Raw genomic sequence first — 23,278 nt, forward strand, 5'->3', positions numbered from 1 at the left:
AGAAAATGGCTTTGTGCTGAGGTTTAGGGGGAACAGACACAAGAGATGAGCTTGAGCCAAGCCTGGTTCTGCCCTTTAAACTTCCAGGCAGGCAAAACACTCCAAAGGGCACATTCAGAATGCAACAAACAATAAAAAAACCAACTTTATCAAGGAGGAACACAAACGTGTGCCAGTGATGGTGCAGATGCTTGGTAGGACACAGACTGGGAAACAGGAGGTGCTTTTGGTGACACAACAGGTCTCAGACCCATTTTTGTTGCCAACCCTTTCCCTCCCACCCCTGAGTGTTCTCCAGCTCTCTCCAGCTTTGGCCAACTTCATGTTTCTCCAAGGAGTGTCCACAGAACACAGCCCAGGTTCTAAAGCAGCCAGGCACCGCAGGCAAAAGCTGACAGAGTTTCAGTCTTTGGGTACAGCTGATGTGGATCTTTTGGGGAGAACTCTGTGACCCCCAGTACCACCCCAGAGTGACCATCTTCCACATCTCTATTCAGAGCATCCCAGTTCTCACAGGTCACTGGGAAGAGGGGTCATGTCCCACAGTCTTTGGGGCTCACCTTGGAGCATTTCAGCATCTCTGGAGGAAACCAGCTGAATTCCTTCACTCCATCCCCACCCTTTCACAGCAAGGCACTGATGCACATCCAAGCAGAGCCTGACATTTATTAACAGCTTCACATGTTGACTCCTGGGAGTCTGGGGGTTGTTGCTGGTGGAGTTGTCAGATTCGCTTCCTAAGCAATCCCGAAAGTGCTGCCCTGCTTGTTCAGCACTCCATGTTTTCACCAACTTCCCTTAATTTACATGGAGAAACACATCCATTTCCATACAAAGCACGTCAAGATTGTTTTTGAAGGCAACAAAATAAGTCTCAGACCAAGGAAACTATTCAGGTATAAATCCAACTTTAATTGTCAAGCTCATTCTCGCTCCTACATTCAATGCAAGGATCAAAAACCACACGTTTGAGAGCAGAAATTTATTCTCTCCCCAGTTTCTGATCGTTTTGGCAGCTGTCAAAAAGTAACTTCCACAAATCCACTTGTTCCAGCAGCTTTTCCCTACCTTGTGGTCCCAGGTGAACACCGTGGACTCTCCCAGTAGCTCATCTCTCAAACCCAGTTCTTTGGCAACAGTTACACAGAGCATTGTGCGTATATAAAGAGCTTATAATAAATCTTCTTTTACATTCTAATTGTCTCAACCTTCACAGAAGTATTAAAGTGTTCAATCAACTCTGAACAAACCCTCCTTCCCTGGTCAGCCCACTTCCTGGAAACGCCTGCACTTGAGTCAGCAAAACCAGAAGCAAACGAGAAGAGAAAAGGCATGAAAAATAAAAATAATCCTCTGCAGGATCATGACAAACCCTCAGGAGACAAGAGGCCTCCATACATCTCCCTTCTACCCATATATTGGAGAAATGGGTCCAAATGTTCAACCAGTCTAAGCCAGCACAACTTTTTTCCCCCCCAAATTGTGCTGATTTCCCATCAGTTGATTTTTTTTCTTCTGTTTTGGCCCCTGTAGAACGAAAACCCTGCAAAACAGAATCCTACTGATGCTACGAAGAAAACACAAACACTGAAGTCACACTGGTAAAGCAAAATAAAGGATATAAACAAGAGCTGTGACGGATATTTAACCTTCCCTGCTACCTGCACTTTACATTATCTTGGCAACATCTGACCCCATCTGAAATTGGTGCTTTCAAAGAGGCTTTAATGGGGGTGGTTTTGGTCCTTTAAGTGAGGAGTGGAGGCTACATCTCAAAACTATTTCCTCTGGCAAGACCTGCAGGCCAGTTCACCCCACTGTGGCTCTGTGCTGGTGGAAATCCCGCCCAGAGCCTCTGCTCTTCCTCAAAGAGGACCAAAGCCACATTCCCTTGGGCACATCCCCTCCTTCCTCCAGCTCCAGCATCCAAAACAGGATTTAAGCCACCCCACAAGGTGACTCTTCCCTGTAGAGAGCAGAGACACCACAAATTCACCCCCAGGGCACGTGTGTTTTACAGCTTTACTCCACCACAGGATGACACTTCTGATTGCAGCTTTGGTTAAATCTTTTGACATCTGTGGGAAAAACATGTTATTTCAGCCTCATCAGGCCTTTGCACTCCCTGTCTCACAACAGGTCCTGAGCTGCTGGCTGTCACCTGCCCTCCCTTCTGCTGACTGGAGATCAGACACACTCTCACCACCTCCACAATCCTGTTCCTACACACAGGTCTTGGTAACAGCCACCTGTGATCTCAGCCCAGAAGTGACTCAAAAGCCAGGAAATACCGAGAAAAGTGGTCAGAAACCACACACAGGTTTAATTCCTGCTGTCCTAGCCCTGCTCAGACACAGGACAGCTCCTCCTGCTCCCTTTGAGGGGGACTGAAAGCCAAACAACCTGTTTTGGTGTGCTGGGGTGGCCATCCTGACCCTGGGACTCCTCAGCAGCCCCACAAGATTAGACTGGTGCCACATGAAGGTCACGGTTTTAGGATCACACAGTGTTGTTTTGCTTGCTGAGCTCAGGGCCTTCCCCTGGGATTCCTCAGGGATACATAAACCATGGCCATGCTCTTGGGAACACTCCCAACTCTGCCCTCCTCCATCAGGGATCAATACAAAAGATGAAGGGTTCGGTAAGGAAACAAAAAAATTGGTTTTTAACACACGTGCTTAAGTGCTACAAAAAGGTTAAACACCCCCTGAATTTAGTGCAAACACACCAAATCTTCAGTGGTTTGAGCCTGGCTTAGTTTCAGCACAGCTTTACACCCTCCCTCATTACAGGGCTGGTCCCCCTCATCGTGCAGAGGGTGGGGTGGGAGGAACCCCCCACTGATAAAAACTCTGCACCATTTACCGGGCAAGCAACTGGTAAGAAAACACTTCTCTGTCCTGACATATTTGCATTTCGTTTTCTGTTGCTCTCCCTCCCTCATTTCTACTGCTTTGAAAGGTCATTATCAGGGCCCACCACTTTCTGAACGCTCCACCTGTGACCTCTGATGTGCAGCAAGGGGCAAAGCTCTGAACCAAAGGGTAGCTTGTTTCACAGTACTCCAAAAAAAAAAAAAAAAATAAAACCCAAACCTGACCATAGTACGAGCAAAATTAAATAAAATGAACTTATAAAAGACAGCAGAAGTTCAATTCATCCAGAAATATAATATAACACCTGGGAGTGAGGGGGGGGAAACTGGAGATCAGCTACAAAACAGAAACAGTGAAATGACCAACAAATATTGATTAGGCGAGAGAGGAAAACTTTTCATTGCATTCTGTACATGGAAATTAAAGGCAAAATTCACATGTTGGAGCATCAGGACAGAATGATGAAGGTCTCAAGCCACAGGACGAAGGAAGCAAAGGAACACCTTGAATAAAGCAACACATGAACAAAACCAGTAACTGAGCAGCTTCCAAAGGGAAAAAAAAAAAAAAAGTGACCATATCTCAAAATGAGAAAAAGCAGCACTGAAGCAGAGAACAAGTGCAATCATGGGAAACACTGACTGCACAAAACACTTTGGATATTTGGAAAGAATCAGGCCTATCTGTATATCTATGCAAAATATATACACAAATCCATATGTATATATGTACACATAGGCACTCCTGTACATATGTATATGCAACCATAACACAACTGCCCTGGGATGAGTATCTGACTCTGGGTGCAAGAAAAAAAAAATGCTGCAGTTGTGCAAAACTACAATTCTGGGTTTGATTACCGAGAAGGAATGGCAGAAAATCCAGAATAATTCCCAAATAGCTCAGACCCAGCTGTGGTTTCATCAGCATCGCCATGAGAGCCCAACCTCTGGATGTTTCCAAGCTCTTTTGCAGGAATTAAATATTCATCCAAAGCTGGGGGTTGTATCAGTACATGTTACAGCTGTTTCCAAATACCCACTAATCTGGAAGAATGGCCAGAAACCTCTCCTGCCATCAGTGGTTTAGCACGAGGCCATCCCACCCTGAAAACCCATTTGGGAATACTGGATGCACGGGAAATCAAACTCAAGGGCCAGGACAAGGCTGTCATTCTGCAAAAGAAGGGTCAGTTGGTGTCCTTAGTGTTTGGGAAGAATAGGATGTGGTGCATAAGAACACAAAGAGAGAATTCCCCCCACCCTGAAAGAAGGGAACACATGACAACTCTGAATCCATGCTCCAACCGTACAGACATGCTGATCTTTGGGGTTCCCGGGTTCGGGATGTGGGAAGTAGCATTTTCCACAAAGCTTTGCTCGCCTCACAGCTCCAAAGAGCATCGTCCTCCCAAGTCCAAGGCTGGTTTGGGGCACTCCAGCATTCCCTTGGTCTCTGACAGGTGTGTGCTGCCACGTTAGAGCAGAGAGAAAGTGGTGAAGGAAAGAAGTGCATTAGATTGTCCTGCGCCTCGGAAAAGCCGCCTGTTCCCACTCCAAACGGGCTGTCCTTTGGGGGGAGGACCCCCTTTAGTGCTCTGCATCCATAGCATCCAAGTACTTGGCTTCGATGATCCTTGGGAGCAGGTTATACCTAGGGTTGAAACAGAGAAACAAGGTTAGTGCTTGTTTGGAGCCACGGAGCATTTTTTTTGTCCGCCCCAAGACTCCCCCGGTCGAGTTTGTCCATGAGATTCTCTCCCAGCTGAAGGGGAGAAATGGGGGACAGCAAAAACAACCAATCCTGTAAGCAAATACAGCATTGACAGGAACAACAGTGCAAAGTTCCTTCTGGAAGGAGCCTTCTCCTATCAGCTGACAAGGAAAGAGAATCTCCTCAGCCTCACAGGAGAGAAGCAGCTTTCCTAAAGTGCTCTGTCACCACTAAGTCTTCAAGATGCCAAAATTGTACCACCCCACCCAAATCTACACTCCTGGTTTGTGCTGGGGCACTCAGGTAGTGCCTTCCTGCTGCCTCCAGTTTGCAAATGGATGCATTGCTTTGCCACGAATTCCCGTTAATGTCCAATTTCTACTTTTTTCATCACTTGCTGGCTCAAAGAGCTGCACACAAAAGTTCTCTGAGTACCCCAGGTTGCTCCTTGCAGCTGTCACCACAATGAAGCTTTAACAGGTAAACCAGAAGCTTTGGTCTTCAGAGAACTATCAAATGTATCAGCAAGACTCGTGATCATGGCAAGAAAATAAGAAGAGCCATGACTTGCATTTGTCCAGCTGCTGATAAGACTCCATCCCAACCTAGAGACTGGATTCTCCATTGGATTGTGGAGACAGTGATTCCCTTACTTTTGGGCTTTTTTAAAATTTGTTTGTTTGCAAGAACATCCTCAAGGATTGACGTATTTGGGTGACAAAGGTGTGGTGCTCTAACAATATGCTCTGGAGCTGCTTTCATTAAATCCTCCTGCATATTTAGTGTGACACTTTCCCTTGTTTAACAAGGAAGGTGTTCCTCAGCTGTTAAAATAAGGCACAAAGCACCAGAAAGCCCAGTTTGGGACTTAAATAGCTGTGCAAGAGATCCCAAACATCAGCTACTGCTGAGAAGTACCAGGATCTCCTTAAATAGACTCACCATAAAATGAAATGCTTGACAGCCATGGGAGGACAAGATGAGCATCACAGAATGCTTGGAAAGAAGATGATCCTTCTCTCAGCAACCAAAAACTAGTCATTCTAAAGTTCTGGATGAAAGCCAGGAACTGGGGATACCCAGAGATCACATTTTCTTCCACTGCAATAATGGATTTCAATGGCTTCTCATTATCTCTCACATTAAGAGCACACCAGTGGTCCCTCACCACTGGCAATGCAAATCATGTGTCTAATGCTGTTGGACAGGTGGAAATGGGGCTTTGAGACATGGCTGGTGTTCTGGATGGGACACCAAGTCACGTCTCACTCAGTTGTGTTTGATTCTTGACTTTGACCTCTGGCTGATGTCCCATCTCCTGTTCCTCCCTTCACTTCTTAAAAGAAATGAAAAAGGAAAATATATTTAATTTCTTCCACTCTGTCTCATCTATTTAGAGTGCCAAATCCTTGGAAAAAAGTCATTAACTACAGAGCTCATGGATCATGGTGCTGCCTTCTTGGCTGGAGGCCACAGAAACTACACGAAAGCAGAAGAAATGAGAGGAAGGAAAGCCAAGGGCAAATTTCTGGGCTGTGCCAGGTAGCAGCATCTTCCCCTGAGCAGCAGGGCTGGTTATCCAGCTCCTAAGAAAGAACTGCTCTGGAAAGAGAAATGAGAAACACAGAGTATGAGGTGGCAGTATCTTATGTACTCAAAAGAAGACATATTTGCAGCACTGCATTATTCCACTCTTATTACAAAATCAGGTTCTTCAACAGTGAATTCTCTCCAAACTAATTTAGTTTGTTATACTATGTCCAAGAATTGACTATTTAGCAAAAAGAGTGTCCCACATTTTCTTTTCTGTACTGACCTTCCTTGGATGGAAACTTCCAATTCCCACCAGAGTCAATCCCCCAGCACTGCACAGAGTTGGAGTATTTACCAGCCACTGATCCACTCACCCAAAGCAACACCAATGTGAAGGGCAGGTGAGAGATTCCTACCCCAGGAACAATGACTTCAGTGTTTTCCAAGACTGTTTATCTTTAAAAACCCAGCCCAATCAGCTCTAACCTGATCCTGTTGAAAGCCATGGTAGTTTTGACATTTGCTTTTGTTTTAGGAAGAACTGGACCCACGTTTACCAGCCAAGGAAAACACCACAACAGCTGCCTTTGGAGATTATCACACTAGTAGCCCTGAACTTTGAGTTCAGCCCTGAACTTTGCAGTCTCAGAGAGAAGATCTCTGAGACTGCAAGCTCAAAGTCAACCAGATATCACTGGATGCCAGGCTGGCCTAAAAATAATCAAATGGACTGGAAACAGATCTGCTCCTTCCAAGATCTTATTATGGTTTCTCATTATATCCAAAGGACTGAGAGCATGAATGATTTAACTGGAGGATGATGGGCAGTCACTGTTAATGAACACTGAGGAAGAAGTTAGTTAAATTTCTCAACAATTCTCTCTCCAGACTCAAGATACTGTGGTGCCCTTCCACTTCTAAAGATCATTTTAAGACTAAATGTGGCCAGTTTGACCTGACTGATCATTGGCAGTGGCTTTCAGCAGCACAGGAAGTCTGCAAAGTCATCCCAGCACCAAATAAGAGATAAGGATTCCTCTTAGGAGAAGTTTCCAGCTCTGCTCTGAGCACTGGCCTGAGGAAATCAAATTGCAAAGCCATGAGGAACATTATCAAATATCACTTAGAGGGAAGGCTCAGATTGAAGCTTCTCACGAAGATCAGGCATTAAAAGGAGAGTTTGTGCCTCCTGGGCAGCTGGAAGAGCAGCACCTGCCAGCCCAGAACCCTTGGAATGACTCCCAGCAGCAGTGAAACCACAGGCTCTCTGCATGATTCCTCCTCAGGCCCAAGCAGCTGGTGAGAAGGAGGTCACCACCACCCACTGCCAGGAGCTGGGTAGTCTGGGAAGTACTTCTGAACCACTCAGACTTCAGTCACAAAATAGCTGGGCTTGGAAGGGACCTCTGGAGATCATCCAGTCCAACCCCCTTGCCAAGGCAGGGTCACCTGAAGCAGGTGACACAGGGACATGTTCGGGTAGGTTTGGAATGTCTCCAGAGAGGGAGATTCCACATCCTCCAAGGGTAGCCGTTCCAGTGCTCTGCCACCCTCAACATAAAGAACTTCTTTCTCACATTGAGGTGCAACTTCTTGTGTTTTAGATCATGGTCATTGCTCCTTAATGCTCTGGGCACCACCAAAAGGGGTCTGGGACCATTCCCCGACACCCCTTGGAGATATTTGTATGGATTGATGAGATCGCCTCTCAGTCTCCTCTCCAGACTAAACAGGCCCAGCTCCAACAGTTTCTCCTCTCCCTGGACTTCCAGCAGTCCAAACCTGAAGACAAAAAACATGGAAGAGACAAGAAAGGAAAAAAAAAAAAGGCAGCCAAGGTTCATACCTGATGGGGATCATCCCTATCATGATGAGTGGGAAGATCATCTTCATGTAGGGCAGCGGTGACATCCCAAACCCACAGAGGATGAGGAGCTGCAGGACCTGCAGGCCAGTGAAATAGTGGATCTTCCTCTGGGGCACTCTGCGGATGTAATGGGTCGGAGGATACGCGGTCTGGGGAGGGAAGAGCCACACATCAGAGACACCCAGAGACCTGGAATTGTGATGGGAGGATGTGGCACGGGATTTGAGACTCCAGGGTTTTAGGGGAGTCACGGATTTGCACACACACTGCACAACATCAGGTCCCTGAGAGGTTCAACAGCTCAATGTGGGAGTCAGAGGGTTAAACCAAGCGCCTCAAACCACAGCACTGGCAGCAGCACTCGGAGGATGACTGAGCACTGGGAACCAGGAGAGGGAAAGACACCACACAGCCAAGAGTGCCTTTGGGAGCATCTGGAGTGCAATGTAATATCTTGATAAGTGCAGTAATGAGATTCCCCTGAGGAGCACTGTCAGGGCCCTGCAGCAGCATCTGAAGGGCCTGTGGGGCGTGCAGGGGGTGATGGGGAGCAGATGCACCCGGGTGCTGTCACTGCTGGGTGGTTTCTCCACCTACAACCCAGCTCCTCGTGATTTTATACCCTTCATAAGGCTCCATCCTTGCCCCTGGGGCTCCCACCTCTTGGCTGAACCCCACTAGGGGAAGACCAGGAGTTGGGATCAGGGAGGTGCAGGAAGGGGCTGTGCTCAGACTGCAGTGCTTTTCTCCGCTCCTACAAGCTAATCATTTTTGAGGAATAAAGGGGGGGAAAAAATGACATAAATAGGCTAAATATGGTGGTTTTCTTTTGACAGTTCCTTGCTCATGTCTGAGCAGAGGCTTTGACTCACTGTCTATACATCAATGAAGAGTATGAGCGACTGTCTGCTGGCACTGGTACAGATTCCATGGGTTTCAGATTGTGCCATGACTCATTAAAAGGCTTCCAGAGAAAGGGGAGATCTCCATATTCAAGAATACTTTTTAATTTTCCAAACCAAAGCTTGGAAAATTCCACACGTAATTTGCACTAGACCCAGAAGTAATAAGTCACATACCTCAGGAGCTGTTCAACCCTCATTCAAAAATTGACATGACAAATGTAATCTTTACCCAACTTGCACAGTTTTAACCTCTGGGATGTAATATTAGAGATCAAGACAGATTAGCAGAGATGCAGAGCCAAACGTTGGGCTTATTAAGCCCTTGACCCTTGTTACATAAGGGAAGATGAGCTGGAGACTTGCTCCAGGTACCTCCTACACTGAAAACCAACACCTTTTCAGCACCTGTAATAGAGAGGGCTTGAAAACATATCTCCCAGGTTTGTTTTCATCCCACATCAGACAGGTTTCAGTAATGCAAGTCATTTCATTTCGAGTTTAAAATCCTCTCTTGTGGCATTTCATACAAAATGAAAGTGAGAAATACAGCAAAAAAATTACCTGCCTGAAGCTTTGTGGGGGAAGTCAAAAGATCACCGTTTCCTGATGTTATGCTTTAAATATTTTACATTATTTTTTTAAATGCACATACTCTGCAGCTGACAAAACATCACGGGGGGGGTTTGAAAACTCCCAAACACCCCACAAGTTTGTATGGTCGTGTGCTCAGGTTTGGAGCACAGCTTCCAGCTGTGGTGTCCCATTCCACGTACCTGTTCCTTGAGCAGCAGAGCCACCCTCTCAAAGAGCTGGTTCCCATCAATGGAGGTCAAGGCAATGTAGAGGAAGAGGCCGTAGAGGACCGGCTTTGGGATCCACTGGAGAGGGAAAGGCAGGAGCAGCAGCGACAGCCCAACCAAGAAATTTGCCACCAGACTCGTCAGCCGGGTCTCCTTCACGCTCACGATCCTGGGAGCAAGAAAACAGGGATTAGGGGAGTAGGATAATACCCCAGAACCCTGGAAAGTTTATCCCTGCTCCATGTAGGACACGTGCCACTCGGGAAAGGGAAGCTCATCTCCACCACACTGAGATCAGCACTTCTGACACCGAGGAGGCAGAGCCCTGCTGGATCCAGGCCAGGCACTTCATCCACAGCTCAAGCAGAGCAGCTGGAAAAACGCCAAATTCACCTTCTGCAAAGCTCCACAGATCCTATCCCTGAACTAAATTGCCCTCTGAACCGATCCTGTTTAGCACAATGCAAAAAAAAAAAAAAAAAACAAAACCAAAACCCAAACAAAACGCAAACCAAAACAAACCAGGCAAGAATCCTCTTTCTGGGCAGTAATCCTTCCCTGGGTTTACCCACTGCATATGCAACTGGCTTCTATCCCAAAGAAAACTCATTGGCCTCTCCAGGAACTAATGAACCTCTTGTAAAAAAAAAAGAAAACAAGGGCCTGCACTCTCCTGACAGCGAGTCAGCAGTTTTGATGGATTGAGGATCTCCCTGTTTACATGGAAGAGAATGCTGAGAGCACCACACAGGGATTCAGCTCTCCTGTGGGCAACAGCAGTTGTGTTGTGCTGCAAATTGCTGATTACCATGCAAAACATGTAATTAATTAATGCAAATTTTCCAGAGCTGACAGGCCACAGATTGATTTCTTTTTTTTTCTGAGGGGAACACTGACAGGAAAGCATGGAGCAGCTTTCAGAACCTGCTCCAGGGCAGGTTGCTTTGTTTTCCTTTCACTTCAACTAAACCTGTGAGCATCTCCTGGTTTGAAAAAAATTACCAGAGACAATAGGAGGAAAGAAATGCCTCATCTGTCAAGAGCACTTGACAGAGAAAAAGAGGATTCTTAACTTTTTTTTTCAAGAAGATAAATCCACCAATGCAGTGGATAAACCAGTGAGTAAATCCCACTATTATCAGGAAAAAAATGGTGTTTTGGTGCCATTTAGTGACCTCATTCCCTGGATGAGACCCCTCACATTCTGAATTAACCCTGTACATAAACCTCTTTGAGGATTAACACAAAAGATGTATCAAAACACATCTCCCTCCTTTATAGAGGCACTGCTGGGACTTCACAATCCCTCCTGTCCTAAAGAAGATTGCTCCCCAGTGAATTATTTCAATATCAAGATGTTTGTTCCCCAGTGAATTATTCAAATACTAAATTTGAAAGTTTTGGTTATGCGTAAGGTCAGGTTGAACTTCAAATCTGTTCATACATTCAAGGAGCATAATGAAGCTGTGGGGATGAAGGAGCCTTTCCACACCTGTATTTGGACAGGGAGGGAAAGGGGAGCAGCCCAAAGCTTGCTCTGAGGATTTGGATAACCAGGCAGAATTAACACCATCAGTCATGAGACCTGAGGAACAACAGACACCACAAACAGTACACAGAGTCCTGAGGACAACACTGGCATTCTTCAGTGAGTAATGGGGCAGATCATACACATTATCCAGGATTACCAAGACAGGATGCACAGAGGTGTTAACCTTTAAGTGACCTTTAAATGGGTTTAAACAGCAGGAACCACAGCTTTACTCCTTCCAAACAGACTTTGTTTGGATCCTCTTGCAGGTCTCCTGTGTCAAGGGGTCCCTGCCCCTGCCTGGAAAAGCTGAGGGAGAGTAGAACTTCACTCTTTCCAGCTCTGGTAGAACTGGGACAACACCTAAGTGGATATAGTTTGTCATCTTTCCCATTGCCTCCAGGTCTGAATCACCACAGAACAGAAGTCTTGGAGAGGATCAGAACTTAAAGTGCAACTGCAACTGTTCATTCCAAGTACTTTCAGTCTGACAAGGAGTGGTCAGACAACTTCAGAGCTACCAGAACCACTCCAGTGGCCCAGTGAAGCAGGACTTAAAGGATCCACTAACTGAATCAGCCTCATCCAGGTAGAGCAAGAGCTTCCCAGGCCTCATCATCAGGCAACCTAGAGAGGCAGGATTTCTGCTCTTTCAGGCAAAGATCTGACCCATCCAAGTGACTGCTCACAACCTGCAGGCACACACAAGTCTGCAAGTGAAGTCATGCAAATCAAAGAGCTCAGGAGCAAAAGGAGCTCTGAAGGCACCACATTTCAACCAGCTGCAAGTGCAGAACTGCTCAGAGTAGCAGCCCTTTGGGAACAGATTCTTGAAGCTCAGGGAATTTTCTACAGTCCCCTCCTGGGGATGCAGCAATCACAGCACTGATCACACAGAAGATGTACTGCAATGACTCCTGCCAGCTCCTGCTAATGCCACTTATTAGTTTGGAATATTTTACAAGAACACAGTTAAAATTGCTCATAATTAACCAAACATGACATCTTTAAAGCTGATGTTCCCAGCCTTAAATTGGCCTTCTGTTAATTCTAACACTTTTCTCATTTCCAGGGTGAGGACATCACAGTCACATTAAGTGAACAGAAGAAACCCTGATTTCCATGTGCTCAAAGTCTGGTTTGGCCCAGGAGGAAACAGCTCCAGAAAGCCTGTGCTGCGATGGAAATTAAGTAATTAATAAAGATTAAAGAGTATAATCCAGGCTCATTTCCTCAAAATTCCTTAAATATGGCTGGGATGGGATTAGCCATTCCCGAACTTCTCCATGTGAGTAACGAGTGTCTGTTTGCAGATTGACACAGGAAACTCAAATCATTCCTCTACAAGGGAGAAGAAAATTTTGCTTTCATTGTGGCTGATCTTTATTCTTGTTTGTATCATCATCCTGTGAGAGCTTTGATTTGAGTGCAGGAAAGGAGCTTGCCAAGGGAGACAGAGCTGATTTTCTAATTGAGCTTCATTTTGTTCCTCTTGCAGCAGAGCTGGCTGAGGAGGGGGGGGGAAGGGAAAAAAAAGGATGACTACATTGCTTGGAGCCTCCTGTTATAGCTCAGTGCTTTGCAGAGAACAAAAAGCTTTGGTCTCAAAGGGAGTTCAAAGCACTAGGAAATCCTCATTCCCTTCTTCACTCCCAATACCCAGCTCACAGCACCGATTTGCCTCCAGCAGAGAGGAGCTTGGCTGTGAGGGAACACCCTCAGTGAGGTCAGGGCATCCCTCAGCCCTCCCAGGATAATCACAGAGCTGCCTCTCTGATGCTCAGTTTTGGGCAGCTGGGTGAAGGAGGAGAGGACAAGGACAGCAATTAGTCCTTAATTCAGGCAGGGGACTTGACTTTGTCAAGGAGAAGCCAGAATGAAGAATCAAGACAGTGGAAAAACAGGGAAAAAGACACCAGGTATTAAAACTGGCAACAGGAGACAAGGAGGGAGGGTTGGCATGTGGTTTTCAAAGTGTAAATTCTACAGCTCTCAAAGAAATGGAGAGTAGAGGCATCCCAGAGCAGATCATGGACACAAGGAGCAAGGGCATGGACTAAAACCCTACAGAACTCAAATTTCAAAGTTGATTTTTTTTTTTTTAAAGGATTTACCATTTACTATATTCATGGACCCCAATCTGCCAGAGCTCCAGGAGGGTTTGGACAACACTCTCAGGGACAGGGTGAGATTTCTGGGGTGTCTATGCAGGACCAGGAGTTGGACTGGATGATCCTTGTGGGTCCCTTCCTGCTCAGGATATTCTGTGGTTCTGTGATATAGCTGTGATAGCAACACATACTAATGGGAATGCAAGCCCAAGGGACTGATCCCCCAGGAAAGATCTGTAAAAGAGTTGCAGGGAGCAGCAAGACCCAGCAGTTTCCAGATGTGGAAGGTGAAATCTGTCCATCCCTGACCCAAAAAGCAGCTGTGCCTGGTTGGGCTGGGCCAGCTGGCACCAAGAACAGCGTGAGGGCGAGGCTGGAATCAAGACAGACCCACCCCATCCCCCAAAGTAAATGACCACTTAGCCTCACTTCTGATAAGTGGCGACTCAGAAAACGAAACCAAGGCAGGATAATTAAAACTAATGGTATGTGAGTGGAAATTACCACTTCTGTGGTAAAAGCACTCAGCTGTAACACACTGAGATCAAACAGGCCAGACAATCTCTACTCTGGAGCAGGTTTCATGAGAAATAGGTTTTTAATTTATTCTTTTTTCTAGGCCTCTGATAAGAATCTGTTGCTCAACTTAGAACAGCAAAAAAGTTGGTCTTAAATAGAAAGCTGTGGCCTGGGCCGGACTTCACATTTGCTTTTGCTTAAAACCAAGAGAATTTAAGCATTTTGCCTTCCCAAAATGCGGTGGAGGATGTTATGGAAGCTCTGAAATAATGGTGCATTTTTCCCACCCTTCGTAATAAGCACCAGGCAGGTCTGAGGCAGTGAATCAGCCTGGATTCTTTGTGGTGGACACATCTGGAAAGACCCGGCCTAAACATCTCCTGAGCTTCCCACAAGGACAAAACCGAAAAAGGCCTTGGCTGACCCTTCCAGAGGAGAATTTGCACTGGAGTGGGTGGAGTTCCTGCAGGGTGCTGGCTGAGGTGACTTCTTTTGGAGCATCCTCCCTGCACTTTCACCCCTCGCGAGTCCTCAAGACGACAGCAAACTCCACAACCATGCAACCCACTGCTCCCAAAGGGCCGGGAAGCCACAAGTGAAACCAAAAGAGATCCAAGACGTCCCCACAGTTCCTACTTACGTCTCATAGATGTGCCCGCTCTCCACCCTCTCCTCCACGTAGGCCAGGGCCCGGACGTGCATCGGGGAGTGCGGGAAGGCCGCGTGGATCCAGGGCAGGCCGAACACGGACAGCCCCGTGTTGATCAGCGCGACGAGCAGGAGGTCCCAGTGATAAGCTGTGCCCTTCACCAGCCTGAAAGGAGGATTTTGTTGACAGTTACACCTGGGGCAAAACACCACAGGCCGAGCCTGAGCTCACATGATAACATTCAAGTCACTCAAGGGCTCTTCCACACAGGCAGCGATCTCGCACCTCCTGAGTTATGTGAATGCTAACGGGATAGGCTGCTCCCAAAAGCAGTCGTCAGCTGGGAAGGACAACCCTGAGCAGAAAGGCAGCCTGCTAAAATAACAGCCCATGAAAATTTCATCAGCATTTTGCTCATGCACTTATAGCAGTGAAAAAATCCACGTTTATATTTGTTAGCAGAGTCCATGGAGGGAGCGGTTAAAATCCTCGGCACCGGCTGACAAACTACTGACACTGAAGTTTCTCATCTGTCTTGTTTCTAACCCTGATCTCCCTCCTTCCCCATGAGCAGGACACGTGCTTGAGATGCTGCAGTAATCCCCTAATTATGTAATTGCTACTGCATGATAAGAAAATGGGACAGGAATTCATTAAACTTCAGCTCCTCCTTGGTAGTCATGGAATCATGGAATGGATCACAGAATGGTTTGGGTTGGAAGGGACCTTAAAGATCATCCAGCTCCAAGGGCGGGGACACCTTCCACTAGACCTGGTTGTTCCAAACCCCATCCAATCCGGTCTTAAATGACTCCAGCAAGGAAGGTGGTCACATCCCCTTTGCAAGGGCTACGCTCAGAGCAGCACCAACACTGAACTCACATCTAATTTAACCTTGCCGTTTTTTGCAAGGTCTGCCCCTTTCCTGAATATTCCCATCTGGTGCCAGCTGCTCAGATACTACAAGTAAAGTTCAGAGGAAAAGTTGGGGAAGGATTCAGTTCTCAGACTTTAATACCCAACTGAAAGGTCTAAGGCTGTGTTTCTGCCCAGCCATCCTCACACAACAACAGAGTTCAGCTGAATTGCTCTCTGGGCATCATCAGCTGGAAAGGCAGCACTACTTAGGTGTCCTAATGCCACCCAAACAAGCTCAGTTCAACACCTAAGCACAGACTCGGAGCCATCTAAGATACTCTACGACATGAGGTGCGTGGAGTTGGTAGATCTGACCCAGCACACGGAGATCTGAGGCCAGTATCTACCTCAAAGAGCAGCAGATGCCATTGTTTGGGCAGCAGAAATCTTGGGTGGGGTTCAGTTTTGGAACAAAAGGACTGATCTCACTGGGAGTGCTCACCTCCACTGACGGAGGAGGCCATGGGGTGACCAGGTCAGGTAGATGTCCACACTGCAGTGCCTCTGAGCTGGAAGGTGCTGGCAGGAAGGGTGGGATTGTAAACACACTTCCTGCTTTGAAACCACAGCTCCTGCTCATGTGCTGCTTTCTCAGAGCAAAGGCACCCTCAGCATCCCCAGGGTTATTGTGTCATTGTCCTGTCTGCCCTTTGCAGAGGGTTCCAAGTACAAAGGTTATACAACAACCTGCTGGAGAGAGTCCAGAGGAGGCCACCAAGATGATTAGAGGGATGGAGCACCTCTGCTGTGAGGAAAGGTTGAGAGAACTGGGAATGGTCAGCCTGGAAAAGAGAAGGCTTTGGGGTCAACCTCATTGTGGCCTTCCAGTGCCTGAAGGGAGCCGACAGGAAAGATGGAGAGAGAGTATTTACAAGGGTCTGGAGTGACAGGACAAGGGGGAATGGCTTCAACCTGACAGAGCAGGTTTAGATATCAGGAAGAAATTCTTTACTGTGATGGTGGTGAGCCCCTGGCACAGGTTGCCCAGAGAAACTGTGGCTGCCTCATTCCTGGAAGTGTTCAAGACCAGGCTGGATGGAGTTCTAAGCAACCTGGTCTAGTGGAAGGTGCTGGAAGTGGAGAGTTGGAAGTAGATGATCTTTAAGGTCCCTTCCATACCAAACTACCCTATGATGATCTTCAGGACACTGGACCCAGCACTGTGTGTGTTGTACACTTGCTCTGAGCCATGGACAGGCTTCTCTGAGCTTGTCTAGCTCAAAGATCTGGATGTCTTATCCTTGGTTATCTTCACACTGCTCAAACAGCCCAGTATTCCTTGGACTGTCCTTTACACCTGCTCTGATTGTTGTTCAGCAAAACACATCAGGTACTTTCAGGCAAATATCATCTTTTCCCTGTCTTTTTTTTCTACAAAAGGAAACAACTACATCTGATAAGACATCAAGAGCACATTCTCCATTTGGCTGGTACAGACAACAGTATTTTATTCTCTGATGGCACCAACAAATAGAAAGGGTCAAGTTCTTGTTCTTCCATCTCTAAAAACCCATGCCCCAACACTGGATCAGCATCAGCTCAGCCCTGTAAGGAGGCATTCTGAAAAACACCCTGAACAACTCCACACAATATTTCACATTGCTTAAGGACACTCCAGTGGAAAATACCAAAAGTTTAGAAGAAATTCGTATTAGCCAAGAGATGACCCACTTACATACAGATTTATGCAACACTTAAAGGGATATAATGGAGATAAGAAGTGGTCAAAGGGAACTAAATTAGTGTAACTGAACTGAAGTTTGTCTCCTCTCCCCTAAGATTGTGTGACTCCAGTACAACATGGAGAATGCTAATGTATATTATGCAAGGAGAGAACCCTCCCACACATTACATTAGCAAAAAACCCTTGGAGACATGGTAGTTTCCCCTGGAAAAAAACTCATACACTATCATTCTTGATATCATATCTGACTGCAGCTGGCACAAAAAAAAACATCAGAGGGAATATTTTAATAGCAACGTCTCAAGTTCGCACATAAATTAAGGCTTATCAGACATAGGACATACTGTTTTATTCCACTTCCACCTTTTTCAGTTGGGAGCTAACAGCTCCAGACACTTCTGGTGCTCAGCTCCTACGACATTTATGTAGGTCATTGACTTCTCATTTTCAACAAATTCTCTGTGCTGCAAGGGCAGTGCAAGTGTCCACACGTGTCAGACACTCCCTAAATATCCAGAGGTACATTCACAGACCTCAACCCATGCAAAATACCTACTTAACATTCACCACACTACACCTTGGCTCCCAAAACTCTTCCTGAAAAACACCTCAAGACTTTTAGGGAGGGAAAAAAGAATGGTGATGAGCAGAAGGTAAAGAAGAAACGGGCTGAGGTGGTGAGCTCACGGATGCTTTGAGGTTTTGGCTCACTGCCACAACACTGGGGATGGGGAGGAGTCAAGGAGCAGAGCTACTTTCATCTGTGGCAACAGGAGTTCTTGAAAACACGCGTTTTGTGATGCTGGGACAAGCTTTGGGTGAGCAGTGCCAGCCCCAGCCCCACGTATTACCTGTTCTCCGGGGCGTTGGTGAGCGAGGCGACGATGTTCTGCTCGATGAAGAAGAGCATGGACAGGAGGAAGCCCAGGCCCATGGCGCTCATCACCGACCCGATGGACAGGGACTGCACAGGGGCCAGCACGAACAAGCTGTCAGCCGTGTCGTACTTGAAACTGGACACTGGAAAGAGGACGGGAACGACGTTAGGAGGCACCTTCTCGTCCAACCATCCGCGCGGACTCCGTGTTTTACCCACACCACAAACTCCTGGGAGCCGGTGCAGCCAACCAGGCGAGATGCTCCGGCACGTGGGAGCCAGAAGGCCATGGAAGACGGCTCCATCTGGCTGTTTTGGTTTATGTTTTTCCTCCATCCACTCAGAACTTGGCTGCCTTCCTGATTTGACAGATCACTGCTAGTTCTAGCGAGGCATTACATGTGGTTGAGCAAAACAAAAGAGGGAAACTTGTTTTCCACAGATGCAAAGTGGTTTTAGATTAGAAAACCTTATTTCTAACTAGCAGCTAATCAACTCAGGCATTTGAAAACTTCCTCATACCCAACAAGCCATTTCAGTATAAAATGCCCCTACTTTCCTGCCATTGGAAGCAATCCACGACTAGGGATAAATCACACATGGTCACACACCATTTTACAATCCAACTGGATGGAATGGCCATCACAGAAAAAACAAAAAGCCATTTCTTATTTGTTTCCATACATTTCCTCACATCACCCACTCACGTCACTGCAGGACAATGCAATTCCTGTCCCCATTATCGCTTCCTGATATGGAAAAGTTGATCTATCTGGCCAATGAATGGTGTCTCATTTTTAGATTTCCTTATGTAGCTTAGAACTGCCCAGATGCTCTGCACCATTTCACCTGAACTGGGAAAATCTAAACTGGAGACAGAGAGGACAGATTGGAACCATCAATTCTATGGTGTGACTGGCAACAACCCTTCCCTGCCTCATAATTACTCCGCCAGAAAGTGTTGATCCTCCTTATTGTAAGACATACACACTTTAGGTTCATTGAAAAGACACATTTGGATAATTTTTCTGGAGAAAAAAACTTGACTCAGCCTCCTTTGATATGGGTTTTAAATGAAAGAAATCTCATTGTGAGGAAATCAGAGCTCTTGGAGTGGTGGGAGGTACACACAGGGTTTGTGAAATTATACTAAAGAACTTTGCTATTTTTTAGCAAAACCCCTCTAGGATTTCACTTCTCTTTTTCATAACAAAAATAGAACTTACTTTCAATTTCCTTGAAGATGCAGGAACCCACAACAGAGAAAGTCAGGACTGAAATGGGTAAGGCACAGTCGGACAGAATCTCGCGGACTCTCGCGTGCAAATAGGGGCTGCAGTGGAAAGACAGAAGAACTCCATCAACATCACGTGGATTGACAATCACTCAATCAACCCAGACAGCATTAATGCTCTAACAAGTGAAAATTCAGTCCCATCTTGCAATTTTAAAGAAACACATGTAGTGAAGAACTGGTCTAATTCAGCCTTTAGTCCTCTGGAATCTACAGCCTTCGAAGGTTGATGAAAGCATAAGCAAAACACCAAGAAACAAAGAACTAAGCTGCAAGCTGGAAAAAAAAGTCCTCCAAGCACCCATTTGTGTGTCATTTCCACTTTACTTTAATTGCTTACTGCATTTCAAATGAAAAACTTTAAGAGAATCGGAGTAAAACCCAAATCAGAGCATTGAAACTCCCAAGAGAACATTCCAATAGACCTTCCAGCACCATCAGGGATTTTCTGCCCACCAAAACAGTTCAATGCCTGTTTGGAGGGAGTTACAGGGATCCCAACGTGAATTACATGGTTCACCCAAAGGTTTTTAGAAAGTCATTTGTGAGGCCAGTGAGTGAACACCGTGTTCTCTGGTGACACTTTCCAGGTGGTCCCCCGAGTGTCATCTCCGGCTTTGGCTTCCACCGTCGTTAACAGAAGAGTTTGGGGGTTACAGGATTAAGATCTAAGCAACAGGTAACATGAAATAATCAGCAGTCTGAGCTCCAAGGCTGAAGCAACTCACCTTTTCTTAAACTGATAGAGCGTATGGCCAAGCCAAAGGGTACCCAACATCAACATGAGACTAAGGACGGCAGTTTCACGTCCATAATGCACACCATGAGTGCATGTCTGATTCTCTAGGGACATGGATCTGCTCACTGATGAATTCATCAAGAAGGTGGTATTGATGCCGAGGCTTGACATAGCATCAGCTCCTTCTTTTCCCAAGTAATTGTCTCCTGTGCTCCCATAGTAGTAATATTTCTTAAAAACTGTACAAACAACCAACAGGCAAGCATTAGGATAGGGTTGTGACAACCAAAGCAAGTAAAATAAAGTGGTTCTTTCTTGCTTGATCATGCAGTATTAACGTTATGCTTCACCAGGTTTACAGCTCTACCTCTCAAAGCAGTGAAAAGAAACCAGAATTGCTTCTCTTACAAAGCCAGCGCTTCACAAATGGATTTTTTTTAACTTATTTTACCAGGTAAAAGTTGAATTAATCTATACAGCAACATGTTTCAACCGTAAGGACTTCCAGTGCTAATTATTTATGTGGTTTTGTTCCCAACGCTGGAATCACTGCTCTGAGATAAATGTATTTATATACAGACACCTACTTCCAGCATCCTGCTGAGCAAATTCCATCAGAGCTCTCTGAACACACTAAGAGCAGCCAGGCTGCACTGATCCTGCAGTATATTATAAAGGGTACAGTAATTACCTTTCCTCCAAAGCTAATCCAAATTTTAAAGATAAGTGTTGATGATATGCAAAACCTGGCAGAACATTTAAATTTACACTGCAAATTGAAACAGAATTACAGAGCAACACAAAGTGAACCTGTACGAGCAAAACCCCCAGCAAAGCCCCTGGAACTGTCCATATATGTCTGAGGTTAGCTCAGAGGCTTTTATATGAGTAATCAGCAGTTGTAAAGATACTCTTGCTCTTGAGCATTTAGTTATGTCCCTGTTTCTATGGTATTTTCCAGGTCCAAGTGTATAAAAATGGTTTTGGGATCATTTCACCTCTATGGGGAACAACAGATTGAGGAGTCCCAGGAATAAAGTAAAACCAGAAGATGGGAGTTGGGCTTTGCAGCCTCAGTACTCCCAAGATATGTGTTCAGATGACAACAGACAGCACCCACTCTCCCCATACCAGGGGAAGACAGAGGAGAATGGAAACCACCACATCAGAGCTTTGCAGTCCCTCTACCTTTGTTTCAGCCAAAATACCCCTTCAAACCTCTCATAAGGAAACTCAAAAGTTAAGGACAAAACCATCCCCTTTAGGTAACAATACAATAACCTGAAGCTTAGCCTATAATGCTCCTTCTATAACATTTTCCCCCATCTCCAAATAATAATCAAAGTTCTGAAAGCCCTAAGCACCTCAGCTTTTCTACCTGCAGCAGCAACAGTGAAAGCAGGGAAGACAAACTGTAATTACAATATTTGAAAACGAGGAAAACAATCTTTGAACGCTCTTGCAAAGCAAGATTGGTGTTTTTGCAACCACTTTGAGTCTGGTTGAAGCACAGTTTGCGTTACTGCTGGTCTGGAGCTCAGCCCAGGGTAAAATACCCCATGATGACACTTTAAATGCAGTAATAATCTTTCTTGTACCGTGTTTTAAGAGTTAAAAAGGAGACTGGGCACTCCACAAGTGGATGGGGTCAGCAGGGCATGTAGGTCATGAGGGAAAAAACCAGTTGCCTCACACTCAGTATGTCTGTATTTAAATTTAAAGATCACAGAAGGTTTACAGTTCAAAATTTAACCACTCAGTTTGCACCAACAGCAGCCAGAAGGGAGGAGATGACCTCTAAAGCAGGAGAAAGGACCCCTCAAGTAAGAAGCAATCTCATTTCAACCTCCACCAGCAGGGTCACACCCCAATCCTGAGGCAGGTTTGGGCCCCTCAGAAGACAATAAAGGCTGGAGTATGTTCAGGGAAGGAGCTGGGAAGGGGTTGGAGTAGCAGGAGCAGCTGAGGGAGCTGGGAGGGCTCAGCCTGGAGAAAAGGAGGCTCAGGGGGGACCTTCTGGCTCTGCAACTCCCTGACAGGAGGGGGGAGCTGAGGGGGGGGGGGGTCAGGCTCTGCTCCCAGGGAACAAGGTGACAGGAGGAGAGGGAACGGCCTCAAGTTGTGCCAGGGAAGTTCAGATTGGATACTGGGAAAATTTCTTCCTGGAAAAGGCTGTCCAGCCCTGGCACAGCTGCCCAGGGCAGGGGGACAGTTCCCATCCCTGGGGGGATTTAAAAGCCCTGTGGAAGGTCTGTGTGTTCCACATCCCGTGCTACGGAAGAGGCTCTGCTCTCATTTCCTCCCTCCATCCTCACAGCTGTGTCCAGCCCTGGTAGGACACCCACCACTGCTCTGCAAACAGGTAAACTGAGGCCTCAGCACTGCCCTGACCCACACACTGGCACAGGATGGGTTGTTGGAGGATTTGTACTTTTCAGCTCTGAGCATCAACGGATGCTGTGATTGTGGAAGCATTTCCTGGGAATTAGCAGCTGGCCAGGATGAAAAGCCTGTCCACCATCACAACTGACTAAGGGTTACTGAGGCCTAGAGACATCCACAGTTACTGAGCATCTGAGAACTGAACAGCTCACACCCAGGAACTACACAAAGCCTAATTTTACACCTCTGTATTTAGATCTGAACTGGAACAAACAAGAAACAAGTGACTTTGGTTTGGGTCTTGTGGATCTTCTCAATCTCCCACACTAGTCTATATGGCAATAATATATTTAGGGCTGATCTTTGGTGCCCTGTGTTCAGCTTGAGCACATCATTGCATGCTACCTCTGAGGATGCAATTCAGTCTGTACCCTCACCTCCAAACCAGGTAGGATTGCTCCAGTCCATCCCGGACAGAGGAAAAATCTGACCCAGGGCAGTGGTCACAGCACCAAACCTGTCAGAGTTCCAGAAGTGTTTAGACAACACTCTCAGGCACATAGTGGGGTTGTTGGGGTGTCCTGTGCAGGGCCAGGAGTTGGACTGGATGATCCTGATGGGTCCCTTCCAGCTCAGGAAATTCTATAATTCTGTGACTACGCTTTATTCTTGTATTTTAATTAAAGCCATGGGAACATGCCAAGCTGGCCAGTGAAGGCCTTCATCCTGCACCACAAACTTGCTACAAAGGATTTGATTCCTGCACATTTCTAGTTTGTTTTTATAGGAGAGCTCAGTGGACCTCGTTGCCAGCATTCAGAGAGAGCAGCGGAGCCGGTGGTGCCCTGGCTGGACCCGAGCCCTTCTCCAGCCTGGCGTG

The 23,278-nt window shown here is 46.3% G+C and overlaps 1 protein-coding gene across 5 annotated transcripts in view; it reads right to left on the reverse strand.

Annotated features, from left to right (window-relative positions):
- Positions 1–891: 891 nt before the first annotated feature.
- SLC4A11 (solute carrier family 4 member 11) overlaps positions 892–23,278 on the reverse strand; it is a 100,581-nt gene continuing 78,194 nt past the window's right edge. For all 5 annotated transcript variants that reach the window (XM_051798169.1, XM_051798167.1, XM_051798168.1 and 2 more), the window contains 7 exons: positions 20,006–20,255; positions 19,210–19,316; positions 17,958–18,126; positions 14,496–14,669; positions 9,668–9,863; positions 7,969–8,138; positions 892–4,529 (listed from right to left, as the gene is read on the reverse strand). In XM_051798169.1, coding sequence (XP_051654129.1) covers positions 4,466–4,529; positions 7,969–8,138; positions 9,668–9,863; positions 14,496–14,669; positions 17,958–18,126; positions 19,210–19,316; positions 20,006–20,255 — 1,130 coding nt within the window. In that variant the 3' untranslated portion in view covers positions 892–4,465. The remainder of the gene's footprint in view (positions 4,530–7,968; positions 8,139–9,667; positions 9,864–14,495; positions 14,670–17,957; positions 18,127–19,209; positions 19,317–20,005; positions 20,256–23,278) is intronic.

The sequence above is a fragment of the Manacus candei genome, unplaced genomic scaffold (assembly GCF_025592945.1).
Source record: "Manacus candei isolate 608988 ecotype Guabito, Panama unplaced genomic scaffold, ASM2559294v1 h1tg000048l, whole genome shotgun sequence".
NCBI lineage: Eukaryota > Metazoa > Chordata > Aves > Passeriformes > Pipridae > Manacus > Manacus candei.